Below are 17,691 nucleotides of genomic sequence, written 5' to 3'. Positions count from 1 at the left end.
AACTGGGTGTGTCTTAGTGTGTCGGCGGCCGGCAGGTGCGGGGCTGGCTTAGCCAAGGCAGGACCCAGCTGTGAAGGGGGCTCTTTGCCAAGGGGCACTGACAGTACTCGTTGTAGGAAATCAGCCCCCCCTGCCCCTCTGCCCAAGTCCCCTCTCTGAGGACAAGGCCTGGGGGGGGGGGGGGTCCCATTCCTCCAGCTCACCAGTGAGCCCAAGGCACTGGCCTGAAGGTCCAGAAAACCGGTTATTGGTATCTGACATTGGTGGGGAGGGTGCGGAGTTCAGCAGATGGGGGTGCCCTCGGTGCTCCCCATCCCTCGTCTGGGGCTGGGGGGCGGGGTGGGACTTGAGACCAACCCTGGGTAGCAGCAAAGCCCGCAGGTTAGCGGTAGTCTTCCCGCTTTGGTTCCCGGCTCCCGGTCTCCCTGTAGGGACTGCGCTGGCCCTCCGGGAAGCCTTGGAACCTTCATGAAGAAAGTCTGCTGGCCGGGTGAGGTTGAGGTGGCGTGGGGAAGCAAGTAGGCATGGAGGGAGTAAAGTGGGAGGCTAGAAGAGAAAGAGGTAGGAGGCAGGAAGGGGTGCGGGACGCTCGGTCGCAGCTGAACTGAAGGAGCCAAGGGGTTCGAGCTCCTAGCCAAGGGCGCACCGCGGCCGGACCCCGGGGAGCTCCCTGAAGATGCGGAGGGCGTTCGCTCCTGGGCACCGCCGCTCGCATTGGCGATGCTCCGGAGACCTCTTTCGATCGCCCTGCATCCGTCAGGAAAAAGCCTTTGCCAAGCGACCCGCGAATTTCGGTCTGTGGGTGTGCCCTTCCCAGCCCCGATCTAGCCCCCCTAGGACCGGGAGATGTCTCCCGCGAAGCCGTCTCGGGCCAGCCCCAGCCCCGACGGCGGCCGCAGCTCCGCCCCGCAGCCCTCTCCGCGCAAAGAGGAGTTTCGCAACCGGCTACCGGCAGCCAGTCCGGCGGTTGCAGAGGCCCGTTTGAAGCGAAGCGCCGGCCTCCGCAGCGTCGTCTGCGCAGGAGTTCAGCGCGGGCCTGCGCCGGGCGGGCTGGCTCCGGGGCGACTACCGCAGTCTGGGGCGTGGAGCCCGGGGAGAGCGCGGCACCCGGCGGGCCGGGCGCGGCCAGGGAGCGCAGGGGAGGTGAGTGGCGGCCTGGCCCAGCCGGGATGCCGAGCGCAGATCCAACCTGGGATCGTGGGCGAGCGCGGGGCCCGAGGGCAGGCGTCTCCTCCTGCCTAGTCTTGGTCCCCGGAGTCCGAGCGAGCCTCGCTGCGCCCCCTGCCCTGCTCTGTCCCCCTCCTCTCTTCCCCGCGGGCCTAGCCTCCTTCCTGGCCCGGCGCTTCCCACGGGGAGAGGAGGAGAAAGAAGGGGGGGGGGGGAGTGAAGGGCCAGGCAGGGGCGGGAGGAGCGCAGGGGGGGACCGATCCGAGCGGCCGAGCGCCCCCGCCCCTGTAGCTCTGGCGGCGAAGGCTCCTCGCTCCTGGGCCGGGTACAACAAGTCTGTCCTCCGACGTCAGGGGGTCATTAATAACCAATTAGGAGGGTCACTGCGGCTCCTATAAAGGCGCTGAGATTTTTTGCCAAGGGGAAGACCGTCCGGGCCGGGTGTGTGAGAGGCGAGCGCGCAGCGGAGAGCCCCTCGCCGCCCGTTTCTCTGCAGCCACCCGCCTCCCACCCACCCCGCACCGCCCGCCCCCGTCTTCCCGCACCCGCCTCCGCCTCCACCCCTGGCTCTCCAGCCCTTCGCGCCGCCTCTGCCATCGCTGCACATTTCTCGTCTCCCTCTGCCTTTCTGCCTCGCTCCCCCTCGTTCACTTCCCTCCCAGCCACCCCCTCGCCTCCCGCTCCCTCCTGCCCCTCTTCCTTCCCCATCACAGCCCTCTTCTCCCGCTCCTGGACTCCACCCCCCCTTCCCCGGCTCGCCCACCACCTCCCCCGCCTCGGCCGGGCCGTCCGTCCGTCCGTCCCTCCGTCCTCGGCGCCGGCGAGCCCCGGGCCGCCCATGATGGGCTCCGTGCTCCCGGCGGAGGCCCTGGTGCTCAAGACCGGGCTGAAGGCGCCGGGGCTGGCGCTGGCCGAGGTCATCACCTCCGACATCCTGCACAGCTTTCTGTACGGCCGCTGGCGCAACGTGCTGGGCGAGCAGCTCTTCGAGGACAAGAGCCACCACGCCAGCCCCAAGACTGCCTTCACCGCCGAGGTCCTGGCGCAGTCCTTCTCGGGCGGTGAGTCGCGCCGTCGGGGCCGATCGCATCCCTCCCTCCCCGCAGCCCCCTGGTTCCCGGGCCCACACGCACGGGCCGCGGCGGAGTCCAGAGGACGGTGGCAGCCGCTCGCCCCCATCCGGGAGTTCCAGACGCGGCCCGTGACTCAGTTTCCCGTAAGCCGAGCCCGGCGCAAGCAGCCAAGCCCGGGCGCGCGAGGGTGGGGGGCGCCTCCACCGCGCGCCTCGGAGTCCGAGATCTAGGAGCTCCGGCTGCAGGGCCCGCCGCCCCCGCGCTTCCCCAGCCGCCCCTCACCCTCTTTGAGCCGGCGGGTTCCCGGCATTTAAAGCCTTACTAGGCGTGTAATAGCAGTTGACTCAAAAAGAAGGGGTTTTAAATTCATTTAGTTAACTTGGGCTTGACCCGCGAGAGTTCCCACTTAAACCAAGAACTTTAAAAGGCAGCGGGGGCTGGGGAGGGGGCGGAGGGAGGGCGGACGGGAGAGAAAGCGGCGGAGAGAGAGCGAGGGAGAGAAAGAGAGAGGGAGAAAAGTTTCTTTTCTTTAAGATGTCTCAAGTTCTTACTCCTCATTCATCAACGCGCAAACAATATCTTTCCCCGGCGCTGGCATCTCTGCGCGTCGCCCCCTTTTCCCCCTTTACGATTTCTGTTCCTCTCTTAATTTACCGTGCAGACTAATTCCACTTCCATTCACGCTATGTCAACCGTCTAATCCCCCCTTTTTGTAAGGGGAATTCCTCGGCCCCTTTTAAACAAGTCCCCTCCGCATTGAGCTACAATTTACTGCTACAGCATTCTTCCAGGGCTAATGAATTTAGAATTAGCAATTTCTTTCGAATGGAGCCGAATGAATGCGATCACTTTAACAGCGTGACAAATTGCCGGCCGCGCCGCAATGGACACCGTTTAACCCCCCCTTTCAGCCGGCCCGCTCGCCGGGTATTTTCCCAGGTAGCTTAGAGGGGAACCTTGTAAGACATGAAGGCCGCCCCTGTGCGCCTCGCCGCTCCCACCCCGGCCGCCCGGCCGAGGCAGAAGGACACCCCCGGGGGGTTGCGGGCCGCCCCGGCTCGTCCACCCGGAGAGGCGACTTCGCGGCTGGCCTAGGTCCGGGCACGGCCCTCCCTGGCACCCTCGGATCTCGCCGGGCAGCGAGGAACCCGGGCGTGCCCAGGGTCACCCAGAAGCGTGAAACACAGCCCGCCGCCTTCGCCGGGCTGTGTTGAGCCTCCTCCGCCTCAAAGCCCGACTTCCCTTCCCAGCGCGGTAGGCGCGTCGCGGGCGCGAGGTTCCCGCACCCCGAGCGGAGTCAGGGCCCCTGGCCGAGCCCCCAGTCCCCCGACGGTGCCCTAAGCTCCATGCCGGAAAGCGCAGCCCGCGCGGAGCCACGGGACAACCGCCCAGAACCCGAGCAGGGCGAGAGAATCTTGGCTGGGCCGTCACCTCCTCGTGGGAGCGGGCCTCAGTTTACTCAGTGGTTAAGGCCTGCACTGCCGTCGGCCCAGCAGTTCTTAAACTTGGCTGAAGTGGAGGGAAGGGGCGGTTGTGGATATTCTGAGAATTCGTGGAGAGACCCCAAACAAAAACGAACACAAGAGAACTCTCCTAGAAATGAATCCCAAAGGCACCTCTTGCTTTTGGAGGCTCGGCGGGTTGCTGAGCCTCCACCCCCGGGGGAGGATGTGGGGGGAGGAAGTCGGCCTCCTGGCCCCCCCCCCCCCCGCTCTAACCCAATCCCCCTGCCTGGCGGCCACAGAGGTTCAGAAGCTGTCCAGCCTGGTGCTGCCGGCCGAGGTGATCATCGCGCAGAGCTCAATCCCCGGCGAGGGCCTCGGCATCTTCTCCAAGACGTGGATCAAGGCCGGCACCGAGATGGGCCCCTTCACTGGCCGGGTCATCGCTCCGGAGCACGTGGACATCTGCAAGAACAACAACCTCATGTGGGAGGTAGGCAGGGTCGCCGGTTGGGGGGGCTGGGGGGAGAGCAGTGTGGACTGAAGGGCGTGGGATGTGGATGGGGCCCTGGCGGCCTGCCTGACCCACCGCTGCTTCCTCCCTTGCTGGAAGCTGAAGGGGCTTTGCGCTGGGCCATGACCGGTCCCTGAAGTCTATTGCTCAGGGTCCCTGATGTCTGAAGGTTCCTCCCCAAATTGCAGGGCGAAGGCTCTCTCCTCCGGGGAACCTTGGGGAGCACTTCCGGAGGGGAGGATTGGCTCAGGGACCCAGAGAAGTCATGTGCCTTGCCCAGAGTCCCACTGGAGACCTGGGAAGCCATTCCTGGGAGCCACCTCCCAGCCACCTGCATTTTTTCCCCTCACTCCAGCAGCAGCAAAAGAGAGCCCCTCAGAGCCAGCCTTGGCCTTGGGGTGATCATGGCTGGAAGGAAGGATGAAGGGAGAGGGTGCTCCCTGGGAGTCGGCTTCTCAAACCAGGTGGAACAATGACAGCGGACAGAATGCCCGTGAACTGGCACAGAGTCAGCTTTCTGAGCAGAGTCTGCTTTCTGAGCACTGGGCCGGCATTCCACCAGATTGTCTCAGCAGCCCAATGAGTTATTATTCCCGTTTTAGAGAAGGAAGGTGACCTTCCATCCAAGGTCTTCTGTCTCTCCCCCCTGCAACAGTGCCAGATGCCAGCAAAGCCACCCCCCCCCCCCTTGGGATAAAGCCACTCCCAGAGCACTGCTGCCTCCTGGGCCTCTCACTTTGAGGAGGTCAGACTGATGCACGCACTCCCTAGTGTCATTGTCCTTCCCTTCCCCAGGGCTCCCCACCAGGGCCCCCTCCTGGCAGATGCTCAAGGAGCCTTGGGACAAATCCTACACGTGGTCACAGGAGCAGAGGAGAGAGGCCAGAGGGATGCCCCCAGGCCGCTCCTAACCTCACCTCCTCCCACACCTCTGGAGACCTGGGCCAGCAGTTCCTTTCTCCACTGGTTGCTGGGTTAGGAAGTTGGGCTCCAGTAGATCTCGCAGTACTTTTGGTGGCTCCCGCAAAGAGAGGCCAGGCCAAGGTCCCCCAGTGGGCCAGACTCCCCTTTCTAGGCTCCTCTGTGTCCCCTCTGAGGTCCTGGCCAGCGCTCTCCACTGCTTCCCTGGAGAGCTGGCTGGGGGGGCTACCGATTTGGTCAGTGATCTCCTGGAGACCCCTTTGCATGCGGGGATGGGGAGGCCGTGGCAGCAGGAGCCTGTGGGGCCCTGGAGACTGACTCCCTGTTGGCCACTTCTAGCCAGTGGCCAGGAGGCAAGAGGCTGACTATGGCCTCAGGCAAGTCGCCATACTGCTCGGAGCCCTCCTTCCCTCCACTGGAAAACCGAGACAATAATAGCTGTGTCCACTTCCTGGGAGTGTTGGAGGCTGGAAAGAGAGAATGTGTGGATGCGCCTGGTGTGGGGCCTAGCCCTGGCCCCAGGCAGCACACAGCACACAGCCCTGCCTCACCCGGCCCCCGATTTACCTGCGCCCAGGTGTTCAATGAGGATGGCACGGTGCGCTACTTCATCGACGCCAGCCAGGAGGACCACCGAAGCTGGATGACCTACATCAAATGCGCCCGTAATGAGCAGGAGCAGAACCTGGAGGTGGTTCAGATCGGCACCAGCATCTTCTACAAAGCCATTGAGGTGAGTACATGTATCGTTGCACAGGGGGCAGTGGGGGTGCAGCCAGGCTGGAGTGCAGGGCAGTTGTGACTGAAGTGGAAGCAAGAGGGGAGTGTTGGGTAAGATGTTGGCCTGGCTGGCCCTGCCCAGGCTGAAGGACTGAAGCCCGAGCATCACGGTGTCTGGGAGCATGACCTCCAGGGCAAGCTTCCTGCTGCAGATCAGAAAGGACAGAGCCTTTGACTGTATGCCATTGTGAATGTCATGGCCACCTCAATAGCAAGGTCCAAGGATATCTGCTGAGGCTGTCCTGGGATTGAGAAGCCACAGAGATGCAGAGAAGAAGTCAGAAAGCAGTCCAGGGAAAGCATCTGCTGGGGAGAGAGGGTATTGCGTCGGCAGTGTTTCGGCCCATCATCCTGCATGCATGGGCCACCAGTGACGTGTGGATGGTGTGGATCGCAACTCTCGCCTCAGCTATCACATCCTCATCACTTGAAGCATCAGGCTCTTCCTAGACATGGTACACGCGTGATCATGTTTAATCCTCATGTATTTAATCAGTAAGGAAGGCTTCTGTGACCATCTACAGTTTACTGGGTCTCACTTGGTAGACTGGCAGACTCAGGAGCTTTTACGGGCATTGGAACGGGGTGGGGGCAGGGGGATGTTAGCATTGACATCTGAGCGAGTGAAGCTTCTCAGACAAGAGGGAAAGTGGAAAGCTAGAGGTAGCAGGCAGATATGTATCACTTCCCATGATGGGGGTGGGGGTGGGGCGGGGAGCTGGCCAGGCCCAGGGCAGGAGGTTCAAGGGGGATGGAAAGGAGGTGTCGCCAGCAGGGAAATTCTTGGGCAGAGGCAGACAGACTCATGCTATTTGGGGAGGATATCATGGCACCAGCGGTGGCAGCTGAGGCAGCCAGTCTGCTGGGACCCTTAAGACCTTGTCCCTTCCAGGAAATCTGCTCAGTGTCTGGCCCAGGAGGGGGGCAAGCAGCCCCGCCTCCCCGTGGCAGGTTGGCAGCAAGTGCTGGGCAGGGGGCGGGAGGGGGGCGTGGGGGTATCCTGCCCCCACAGTCCTCTGGACCCCACACTTGTGGGAAGAGGCACGGTGCCTCTTGGGGTGTGGCTGGGCTTGGCTGAGTTTGGGGGTGTTCTGAAGGAGCTCCCACTACGAGTCAGAGAAGGACTCCCCCTTCCTTTAGTTCATTTTTTTTCTGCAAGAGCCTCACGTCTTTCCAAGGCTCCGAGGGGGCACTGGAGAGCTGTCGCTCAATAACCAAACCCCAGGGAGTCTCGGGGGTGGCAACAGACTGGCCTTTGCTTGGGTCCTGATGTGGCCAGGAGGTGTGTCCCAACGAGGGCTGGACCCGAGGAGGTCCAGGAAGGGTAAAGAGAGGTTGGGAATGCCCTGGAGGTCCAGGGGTTAGGGCTCAGCACTTTCAATGCCGGGCCCAGGTTTGATCCCTGTCTCAGTACTGAGATCCTACACGCCCTGCCGTGCAAAAAAAAAGGAAGGTTAGCAGTTCTTGGACTGAAGTTTGCATGAGACGGGGTAGAGTGAGGACAGGACTGATCCGAACCCAGGCTGAGAGTGGAGGTGCTTCTTATGGGAGGAAGGCCAACCCTAGGATTGGCCTTGTGTGTGGCTGAACCGCGCTTCTGGCAGAGAGCACCCCCTCTCACCCGCTCAGCCTCACACGCATCCTTAACATTTGTACACTGCTTCCTGGCTACCCTGAAACAGATGAGATGGGGGACACACACTCAGTCCATCGCTCCCACGGAGACACGTGCACACTCATACACACACACACACACACAGAGGAAACAGGGTAAGGATGCCGATGTGATTTTAGCAAAGGACTCCCAACTGCATCAGTTATGGAGACAGGAGTCTCATCTCACTGTTCCAGTCACTGGCTGAGCGCTGAGCAGAACCAGGAAATATTAACAGAGATTTGTACAGAAATTCAGAGTCAGAGGGCACGGTGGCTAAGATGTATCTCCACGGAGGAATCTAAGATTATAAGATTTTTAAAAGTCATCTACATTTGATGAGGAATTAAAATTGAAGAAAAAAAGGGAATCTCCTAGTGGTCCAGTAGTTAGGCCTCAGCCCTTTCACTGCCGAGGACCTGGGTTCAGTCCCTGGTCGGGGAACTAAGATCCCAAAAGCCACCACTTGGAGCAGCCAAAAACAAAACAGAATAAAATACATTTTAAACATTGAAGAAGGAAGATTAGGAAAATATATCCTCCTGGATATGATCTAGATCACTGGATATCACCAATTTGGCTATCCATGCCTTTATAGAATTAGCAAGCCGAGTGCTGGAATGAGGGATAAGAAAACACAAAATATCACCCATTTTACTTTAAACAAGTGATGTTGGGCACCTTTTTTTTTTTTTTTTTTTGTGGTAGCAGTTTTCTTAAAGTGACGTGCCAAAATGTGAGATGCCGCTTAGCGGACCAGCGGTGCGTCTGGGTGTGTGTGATTGAGCGCCATGCAGCAGGGCTCCGCCGGAAGAAATTCCTGCTGCCCCAGGCCACTCCCTGGGACGCCTCTGGAGCACCGGGGCTGTTTGTTCTGTGTTTGTGTGAGGGAACCAAGAAGGGTCTGTGCCATGACCTGTTTTCTTAATCTTCCTGTCACCCAGAACTGCTATGTTTATTTCATAACAGTAACCCGTTTCTTGCGAAAAGGAAAAAAAGTGGAAAGAAGCATCTTCATAAAATAAGCAGAATATAATATGGCTCTGAAATTTTCCATAGATACAAAAGGAAGGCCATCCAAATGGAGACGAGGGTGATGGGTTTCTGGGGCCAGCCGGTCCAGGTGGATTTGGCGTCTGGCTGGATTTGCCAGCATGTTATATTAGGACCCTCTCTCCCCTTGCTGTCTTCTGCCAAGGAAGAATTTACTGTAACCTCAGGTGCCTAAAATGACATTTCTAGAAATTGCACAGCACATGGGCACTACATGTTAATGAATAAGTCTTTCTCCGGGTGATGGGAGCTGGCTCGAAAGTGGACACACAGACCTGTTTCTCCCAGGAAAACAAAACTGGTAAATAAAACCGGCTGCCCTGCGAAACAAGAAATTTGACCCCCAAATTCAACACAAGTAAAGTATTTAGGAATAATTTATGCAAATTTTGGATTTGGGAACTGGGAAGAAACTTCTCAGGCTTTCTTCTTCTGATGTTTTGGTGTAGGACTGTGCCCTGAAATGGGGGCTCTTTCCTTTTTTGTGACTTTTCTTCTCATTTCAGGCTATTGAAATTCTTCTCCCCCTAGAGCCCAACAGCTCCATCTCTCCATCTTTCTTTTTCTTTGAGGACAGGCTCTATTTTCCTTTCAATCTTGCTCACTGGAGGGTGCAGTTAAGGGACTTTGATTATTAATAATAAGCATCATTAATGATGCTACCGTCCTTGGAGCAGTTACTATGTGCCGGCACCACGCTAAGGATTTTCGCAGGTTTCATCCCCTCAGCCTGGGGCTTTCCCTATCCCCATTTTAATGACGATGAAACTGAGGTTCAGGGGGATCTTGGGAGACTGTTGAGCTGTGGTTTGAATTTGTCTGACCCCCAAGCGGAGCCCTCGGTCACTGTGCCGTGGGACCTCCCTGGCCAATATCTATTTGCTGGAACTCTATTAATTGGTGTGTCAGGACATCTGTGGTACAATGGAAATTGATATTCGTCCAGATGACACTGAGGTCCTTCTGGACGAGGGTTTCTGTACCACCGGGGGCAGGGGCAGGGGGCATCAGAACCTCCTGGGAGCATGTTCAATGTTGTGACATGAATTTATATTAGGAAAACAAACCCAAACCCCCACACGTTTGCAACTGATAATAAAAATTCAGAAATGGGTCAGGACAGAACTTCTGGGCTGATAGGGAAGGTGAAGAAGCACGCATTGGGAGATTATGTAATTTGTCTGCTGAAGAGTCAGGCTCTGAAATTCACCCAGAGTCTGGGAACGCGAACTTTATGGTGCGGCGTTCCTCTCTTCGGGAATTGCTTTGTTTATTGTGTGTCCTGAGTCAGTCTCCGCTCTCCAGAAAAGTGAACGAGCAGCTGATTCTCATTCTCTGAGCCCCAGCGGAGAGCCCCGGCTGGGCCAGTCAGAGTGCTGACGGGAAAGAAATGGGGCTAGGCTCTTCCCAGGCAGTCCAAGGGATAAGACGCCACACTTCCAACGTGGGGGGCGGGGTGTGGCTTCGATTCCTGGTCGGGAGACTAAAATCGTACATGTCCTGTGGTGGACCCCCCCCAAAAAAAGGAGAAATAGGGCTCCTGAGGGCACTGGGGGGCCCTGCAGAGGACTACGGCTGTTCTTTGCTCTTAGGCGATTAGTGTCTGGGAGCCTCCGGACAACGGTACTAGGATCTCAGGGAACAGGCGGCTGCTTCTTGGGCTCTCCTGGTCTCCATCTCTGGGGTCACTGGGAGCAGGCAGAGGCCAGAGATCCAGGCCGGGAGCTGCCGCAGGTTTCCCGGAGCTCTGATGGGCAGAGAGGACCTTCAGCGCCCAGCCTCCGAGAGGCGAGGCCGCCTTCCCCAGTGCTGCTTTGAGAGCTGGACACTTCTTTTTTTTCTTGACTGGGATAACCTCGAATACTCTCTTGTCATTAGTTCTGATTACTTTACTTTTAAACATTTTTAATTTTGTACCGGGGTACAGCCAATTAACAATGTTGTGATAGTTTCAGGTGAATAGTGAAGGGACTCAGCCATACACACACATGTATCCATTCTGCCCCAAACTGGAAGCTTCTTGCTGTCTGGGGATGTGTGTCATTGTCAATTCCAGCGAGTTCTTTTTAATAGGTTTTCTTTCGTTAAAAACTGTTCTTTTTGTGGGACTTTCCTGGTGGTCCAGTGGCTAAGACTCCACATACCCAATGCAGGGTGCCCAGGTTCGATCCCTGGTTAGGGAACTAGATCCCACATCCTGCAACTGAAAAAAAATAAAAATAAAAAAAAGTCCCTCCTGTTGCAACTAAGACCCGGCACAGCTAAATTAATTAATTAAAATATATATATTCTTTTTGTATAAAAGTAATATGTATTCATTAATTCTTAAAACGCCAGATGCAGCATGTAGAAGATGTAAGTCAATTTTAATCAACATTAAAAAAAAAAAAAAAAAGGTCTCAAAATGACAAACCCGTCTGAGGAAAGATTTGCAGAAAACCAGAAAACGTGGCTGGGCACCCTGGCTGGGAGAATTACTTTTCCCAATATGCTCCTTTGTGTCTGTGTGATTGTTCTAATTTTTAAAATCCAGGAGTAAAATTAATTTTAGTCCATTTGAAAGACGTGTCCATAAATAAATGACTCAGTCAATATTAAAGCTCTTATTTTAAAAATATTATCCCCAACCACCATTTTGAATAATAATCTTCAGAATTCATGCGTTTCCAGATGTTCTCGGCCCCTCATTCATCACCATGACTGCTGTCACTGTTATATTTGTTTTATGTTTCGTAATGGTTGCCACTGTCAGTTCAAATGAAAAGGCCGGTGTTGACTTAGGTATTTGACTCCCGGACTGCAAGTCTGGAGATGGCAGTGTAGTTTCAGAGACATCATGCGGGCTTGCTGACCCTTCTCACCCCGCCTCTGGGCTTTCCCCTCCTGCTCAGGGCGGATGGGGCCAGGACGCAGTGGCACCAGCGTGGTATTGGCGTCCTGGGGGCATGCGGGCCAGCTTGTGCTTTGTTTTTTTTTTTAATTCCTGTGGGATCTTAATTCTCCAGCCAAAGATTGAACCTGGCCCTCGGCAATGAAAGTGTGAAGTCCTAACCACTGGACCACTGGGGAATTCCCCAGCCTGTGCTTCTGACGGTCACTGAAGGCAGAGCCACGGACATCCTGGGCCCCCCTCGCTACACTGCAGGCTCTGTGGGGACAAGTGGGGAACCCAGTACCCCGTAGATGGATGCCCAGCAGAGGTGTGGTCACTGTTTTATAGTTGAGGAAACTGAGGACTGGTGACAGAAGGTCACTTGCCCAAGGGGGCACGCTCAGCAGGCGGGGAGCCCAAGTGGACCCTGACCTGTGTGACCCCAGAGCCGGAGCCAGAACCCTCGGCAGTACCATCTCCTGAAGGAAGGGGCGTGTACAGATAGCTGGACAGCTGGACCAGACAACTGGTCACTTGAGAAGAACCGCGATGTACCGAGATCTGGTGTCATCTGAATGTTGAAGCCACGGGCTGGGACAATGTTGGGGGGGACTGACAGAGTCTTAGAACTGGGGGGACCTCAGAGATCATCTCCCCACCCCCCTCATTTGAGGAGACAAGCTTAGGAAGGCCGAGTGCTCGCCGAAGGTCACCCGGGGACCCAGGGACTGAAGGCCCACTGGCACCATCTCTCAGCAGCTTCCTTCACAGTGAATTTTTCCTGAATACTTTAGCTCCATCACCCTCTTTTCTAAGGGGTTCACTGAACCTCTCTCAGCTTTTCCAGCAGGGCCTCCAGCTCTGACCTGCTGGCCTCCTTGACAGTGGCCATGCCTGTGAATGATCAGAGGCCACGAGGACTCTTGCTGCAGTGCCAGATTCGCATCTATCTGCTTTTAGGCACGGTCTAATTTCCCTTGGCTTCTGAGACTGCATTTGGTCTTTCCACATTTAAACCCCATCAGTCTGAGCGGGCGTGGCACCCTCTGCCAGGCTCCTTGTCACTCACTGACCATGTGGCTTGCCATGACACCCCAAGGGCTGTGGGGTCTGTTGGAAAGGGGCATGGGGACCTCAGGCTGAGTCACTGGAGGATGGACATCGCCTAGGCCCCCTGGAACTTTGCTTCTCCCACCCCCTCCTCTTCCTGCTTCCCTCCCCTGCAGGGTTAGGCAGAGCTGGCTCTGATGGCCTGAGGTTCTTCCTGGCTCAGACTGGAGGAACGCAGGTGTGGCGAGCAGAAGTGTTCTGTGATTGGCAGGGTTCTTCAGGTCAGAACCAAAGGGAAGGGGTGGGGGCTTTTTCTGAGGGTCAAGGAGAAGGGTCCGTTTTCTAGGGTGATTTCAGACAGCCTACATGGAGTCCTGTGTGATTTTTTTTTATTCACTTCAACTAAAAGAGGACTCACCGGGGGACTTCCCTGGCAGCCCAGTGGTTAAGACTTTAAACTCCCACTGCAAGGGGCATAGGTTCAATTCCTGGTCCAAGAACTAATATCCCACATGCCACGTGATGCAGCCAGAAAACCAAAAAGGACCCACAGGAAAACAATCCAGCTGTTGCCTGGGGGTGTCCGCCTTTCTCTGCGCCAGTCAGAGAGTGACCCCCAGAGTGGGTACTGAAGTCACTCCTCTGGGGTTCAGGCCTCAGGAGGTGATGGGCCTTGCCCTCTTGCTTTTGCTCTAGCTGGCTGAGACCTGAGGATTCTTCATCTTGAGTAACTGGCTGCCACCAAAGGGGTGGCAGGCCCCTGGGATGTCCCAGAGGGGGGGGTCGGCACCACCGCAGGAGCGAGCCTTCCACAGCCTCCTTGGATTGTCACTGCAGAGCTCTCCTGATGGCAGGTCCCTGCGGCAGGTCCTCCCCTGGGAGCAGCAGAGCCCTGTCACTGTGGAGTTCTCTGCCACAGACCTATCACTGTTTAGTTCCCAAGTCATATCTGACACTTCTGCAAACCATGGACTATAGCCCACTAGGTTCTCTGTCCATGGGATTCTCCAGGCAAAAATACTGGAGTGGGTTGCCATTTCCTTCTCCAGGCGATCTTCCTGACCCAGGGATTGAACCCTCATCTCCTGTATTGCAGGCGGATTCTTCACCTCTGAGCCACCTGGGAAGCTGTACCATAGACCTATGACACGAGACAGATCCCATTTAAGGCCGGGTGCCCCAGTATGTCTGGAGGCAGAAGCATCATCGATCTGAATGCTTCTTTTTTAGCCATTTGCAGGGAGTCATACAGAGGCCTGTGATGGGGAGAGAAGTGTGTGTGATGTGGTGCTGCCTCCTGGGTGCGCTGGTTGAGAGATGTTTCCAGAACATCATCAGGCAGGGTGTAACTGAGAACCACAGGGCACCCTGCAGCCCATGCTCCTTGGGGATGTCTGGCTTAGCCCTGCAGACCTGATGGCTGGCTGGCTCTGGCTTTTCTTCTTCAGTTACTTCTGTTTGTAGCATGCTTTCCATCGCATTGTTGTCAGTTTGGGAGAGTGGCCAGGAGACAGCTCTGGTCTCAGCAGCAGAGCTGGGATGAGACGGTGAGAAACCTGGGCAGAGTGAAGCAGAGGGGCGGAGCATCCCAGGGCCTCCCATGTCTATGAAGCTTGTTGGAGATAGCCTGGTAGAAAGGGATCCCAGTGTGGCTCTCTTGGGGCTGTGACTGTATCCACATGTCCATGGTGGGAGCTAGGACAGCTCCTCCTGGCTGTGAGGGGACATCCCACCCTGGCGAGGGGTGGGGGCAGGGGGCTACTGCCTCCCTGACTTCCTCTTGCTTCCTTCCCTACAGATGATCCCTCCAGACCAGGAGCTGCTGGTGTGGTATGGAAATTCACACAACACCTTCTTGGGGATCCCTGGTGTGCCTGGACTGGAGGAGGAGCAGAAAAAGAACAAGCATGGTAGGTAGTCCCCATGAGTCCACAATGACAATGGACCCACAGAACTCAGAGAGAGAGTGAGGGAGTGAGTGAGGGTGTGTGTGTGTGTTTGGCAGGGAAACTCCTGGCCTCTGGGGACCTTGGTTCCACCTCCTGCAGCGTCAAGCACGTGGCACTTCCTGGTTTAAGGAGGCTGATGCCCCTAGAGCTGCTGACATGGTCCAGGCATGGATGGAAGACAGTTCTGATTCTGGACAAAATAGACTGTCTGTGGGCAGATTGGGTGGAGGGAGAAGCAGGGTGTGGCAGAGGAGCAAGGGGCCAGGCAGTAAAGACACTGGATTGAATTCCAGTTCTGCTGTGCAATCTTGGGAAATGGCTCTGTGCTTGGTTTCCCTACCTCTAAAAGGGTGTTTGTTAGGCAAGATGATGTCTAAGCGCCCTCCCAGCTCTGTCCATGGTGCTGGACCTGGCACAGAGTAGGTGCTCAGTGTGCATCTGTTAAATGAAGGCTGAGCACAGAGAGAGAGAGAGAGAGAGAGAGAGAGAGAGTGTTGGGTGGGGCGGGGGGGGGGCAGTGATCATCATGGTAGAGACCATTTGCTCAAGACCTATTTCCTGCCAAGTATTGAGCTAAACCTTTTACAGGTATCATCCCACTTGGGTCCTCATAAAAACCTTTGTGATATTTGGTTATTTTTAAAGGACAAATCTGAGGCTCAGGAACTACTGTCTATCCAGCCCTTGCTCTAATGTTTCACAAACCATTTTTTCTGATCCTCATAGCAACTTTTTTGGGGTGATGTTATCATTACTTTCATTTTGGGGATGAGAAAAGTGAGGTACAGTTCACTGGTACATAGTTGAAAAAGTGAAAGTTGCCCAGTCAAGCCAACTCTTTGCAACCCCATGGACTGTAACCCATCAGGCTCCTTTGTCCATGGAATTTTCCAGGCAAGAATACTGGAGTGGGTTGCCATTCCCTTCCCCAAGGGATCTTCCCAACCCAGGGATTGAACCCAGGTCTTCTGCATTGCAGGCAGATTCTTTACCATCAAGGCCACCAGAGAAGCCCTAGTACATAGATGGCACTCAGTAAATATTTGTGGGATAAATAAATGAAAGGTTTTGGGGGGAAGAGGAGTAGTTATAACAGTTACTACCATTTATGGACGGTTCCTATAAGCCTGGTACTTCCCAAGTCTGGGCTTAGGCAGGTAGAGTGCTCTATACAGAGTAGCCTTTGAAGACGTCAGCTTTTTTGGTGATCATCTCAGGAAGATGCCCTGGAGGAGGAAATGGCAACCCACTCCAGTATTCTTGCCTGGAATATACCATAGACAGAGGAGCCTGGCAGGTTACAGTCCATGGGGTCACAAAGAGTCTGACACGACTGAGAACTGAGCACGCACACGCACTCAGGTGTAGCTGTGCATAATCCCCGTGATGTCATAGTAGGTTCCCTTTTTTAAAAATTATTTTTAAAAATTTACTTATTTTAATCAGAGGATAATTACTTAACAATACTGTGACGGTTTTTGCCTTACTCAACATGAATGGGCCACAGGGCATCCATGTGTCCCCTCCATCCTGAGCCCACCTCCCTCCCCACCTCATCCCTCCAACTTGTCACAAAGCACCTGGCTTTGGGTGCCCTGCCTTCACGTAGGTTCTCATTGTACCGGATGAGAAACTTGAGGCTTCCCCGAGAGGCTAAGTCACTAAGTCCCGAGATCTTGCAGCATGGGTCTGAAGTCCAACTCCTAACGGATGCCAGGTCAGGGCGCTCGCTGCCCCTCCCCACCCCTGTGCGGCGCCCCGAATCAGTCTGCAGAGCGGTCACCCCGACGGATCGACGGATCGATGATCCGAGGCGGCTGAGCCCCGGGAGGGGCGCCCCTTGGGGAGGCGTACGGGGGTGGGGTGTCGAGCCGCCGGCCTCGGGGATGCTAACGAGGCTGCTCTCTCTCTCTCTCCTCCTCCCCGCCTGCCCGCCCCCCACCCGGACCCCGCCCGCGCGGCCAGAGGACTTCCACCCCGCGGACTCGGCGGCGGGCACCGCGGGCCGCATGCGCTGCGTCATCTGCCACCGCGGCTTCAACTCGCGCAGCAATCTGCGCTCGCACATGCGCATCCACACGCTGGACAAGCCCTTCGTGTGCCGCTTCTGCAACCGCCGCTTCAGTCAGTCGTCCACGCTGCGCAACCACGTGCGCCTGCACACGGGCGAGCGCCCCTACAAGTGCCAGGTGTGCCAGAGCGCGTACTCGCAGCTGGCCGGCCTGCGCGCCCACCAGAAGAGTGCGCGCCACCGGCCGCCCAGCGCCGCGCTGCAGACCCACTCGCCCGCGCTGCCCGCGCCGCACGCGCACGCGCCCGCGCTCGCCGCCGCCGCCGCCGCCGCGCACCACCTGCCGGCCATGGTGCTGTGAGCGCCTGCGCCTGCGTGCGCGGCCCCGCTCCCCGCGCGCACCCCCGCTCCCCCCCGCGCGCCCCCGCCGCCCAGACCCCGGGCCGCCGCGCGACACCTGCCGGCCAGGGTGCTGTGAGCGCCTGCGCCTGCGTGCGCGCCCCCGCTCCCCTGCGCGCGCCCCCGCTCCCAGATCCCGGGCCGCCGCGCGACAAGCCGCTGTCATCTCTCCGGACGCGACCTCCGCACGCGGCCGCCGGACCCGGCTCTGTAGGCGCGCCCCAGAAATGACGCCCAGGCTTACCCTCTTCGCCCCATTTTCTCACATGAGGACCCTGAACGGCGAAGTCCCTCTCCCAGGCCTCCCCTCTCCCCGACCTCGGCCACATCCTCAGACGGTCCCTCGAGTCGCACGCCTCTTGAGTCGGCTGACCGGACTGATATAGCCCCCTCGTGGGCGGCGGGAGAGGATACTGAAAGCCTCGCTAGGGTCCTCAGCGAGGGCGGGGGAAGGGAGATTCCCACCACCCTCACAGCCGCGTGTTGGAAATGGAGAGCGACCTCCCCGTCCCAGGGTGGGCAAAGCGGGCCCCGGGGCTGGCACGCGCCATCTCTCTCCTCCTCCCTCCTCAGGGACGGCTACCCTGCAGCGTCGCCCCCTCCTTGAGAGCTGGGGGCTGGCGGGCTCAGGGGCAGCCAGAGGAGGCCGGAGAGACCTGCCCTTCCCTGCCAGGACGGGGTGGGGGGCTTCTCTCCTTCGGGCCACTTGCCCCCAAAATGGGCTCCCTGGGGACATACAAGGCACAAACGTGCCAAACAAGCTGAGAAGGAAGTCAAAACCGTGGAGGCTCAGCGGTAAAGAATCT

General features: G+C 57.2%; 1 protein-coding gene across 1 annotated transcript; it reads left to right on the top strand.

The window, feature by feature from the left end:
* Window positions 1-2,005: 2,005 nt before the first annotated feature.
* PRDM12 (PR/SET domain 12) lies at window positions 2,006-16,847 on the top strand. The gene is made up of 5 exons (XM_065927110.1): window positions 2,006-2,228; window positions 3,985-4,175; window positions 5,695-5,850; window positions 14,325-14,436; window positions 16,441-16,847. Exons 1-5 carry the CDS (start codon window positions 2,006-2,008, stop codon window positions 16,845-16,847), a joined length of 1,089 nt encoding a protein of 362 aa, XP_065783182.1.
* Window positions 16,848-17,691: the final 844 nt, after the last annotated feature.

This window comes from Muntiacus reevesi, chromosome 3 (genome assembly GCF_963930625.1).
Source record: "Muntiacus reevesi chromosome 3, mMunRee1.1, whole genome shotgun sequence".
In the NCBI taxonomy this organism is placed as follows: Eukaryota; Metazoa; Chordata; class Mammalia; order Artiodactyla; family Cervidae; genus Muntiacus; species Muntiacus reevesi.
The sequence above is the reverse complement of the archived record's forward strand: the minus strand, read 5'-3'. Positions and strand labels throughout refer to the sequence as shown.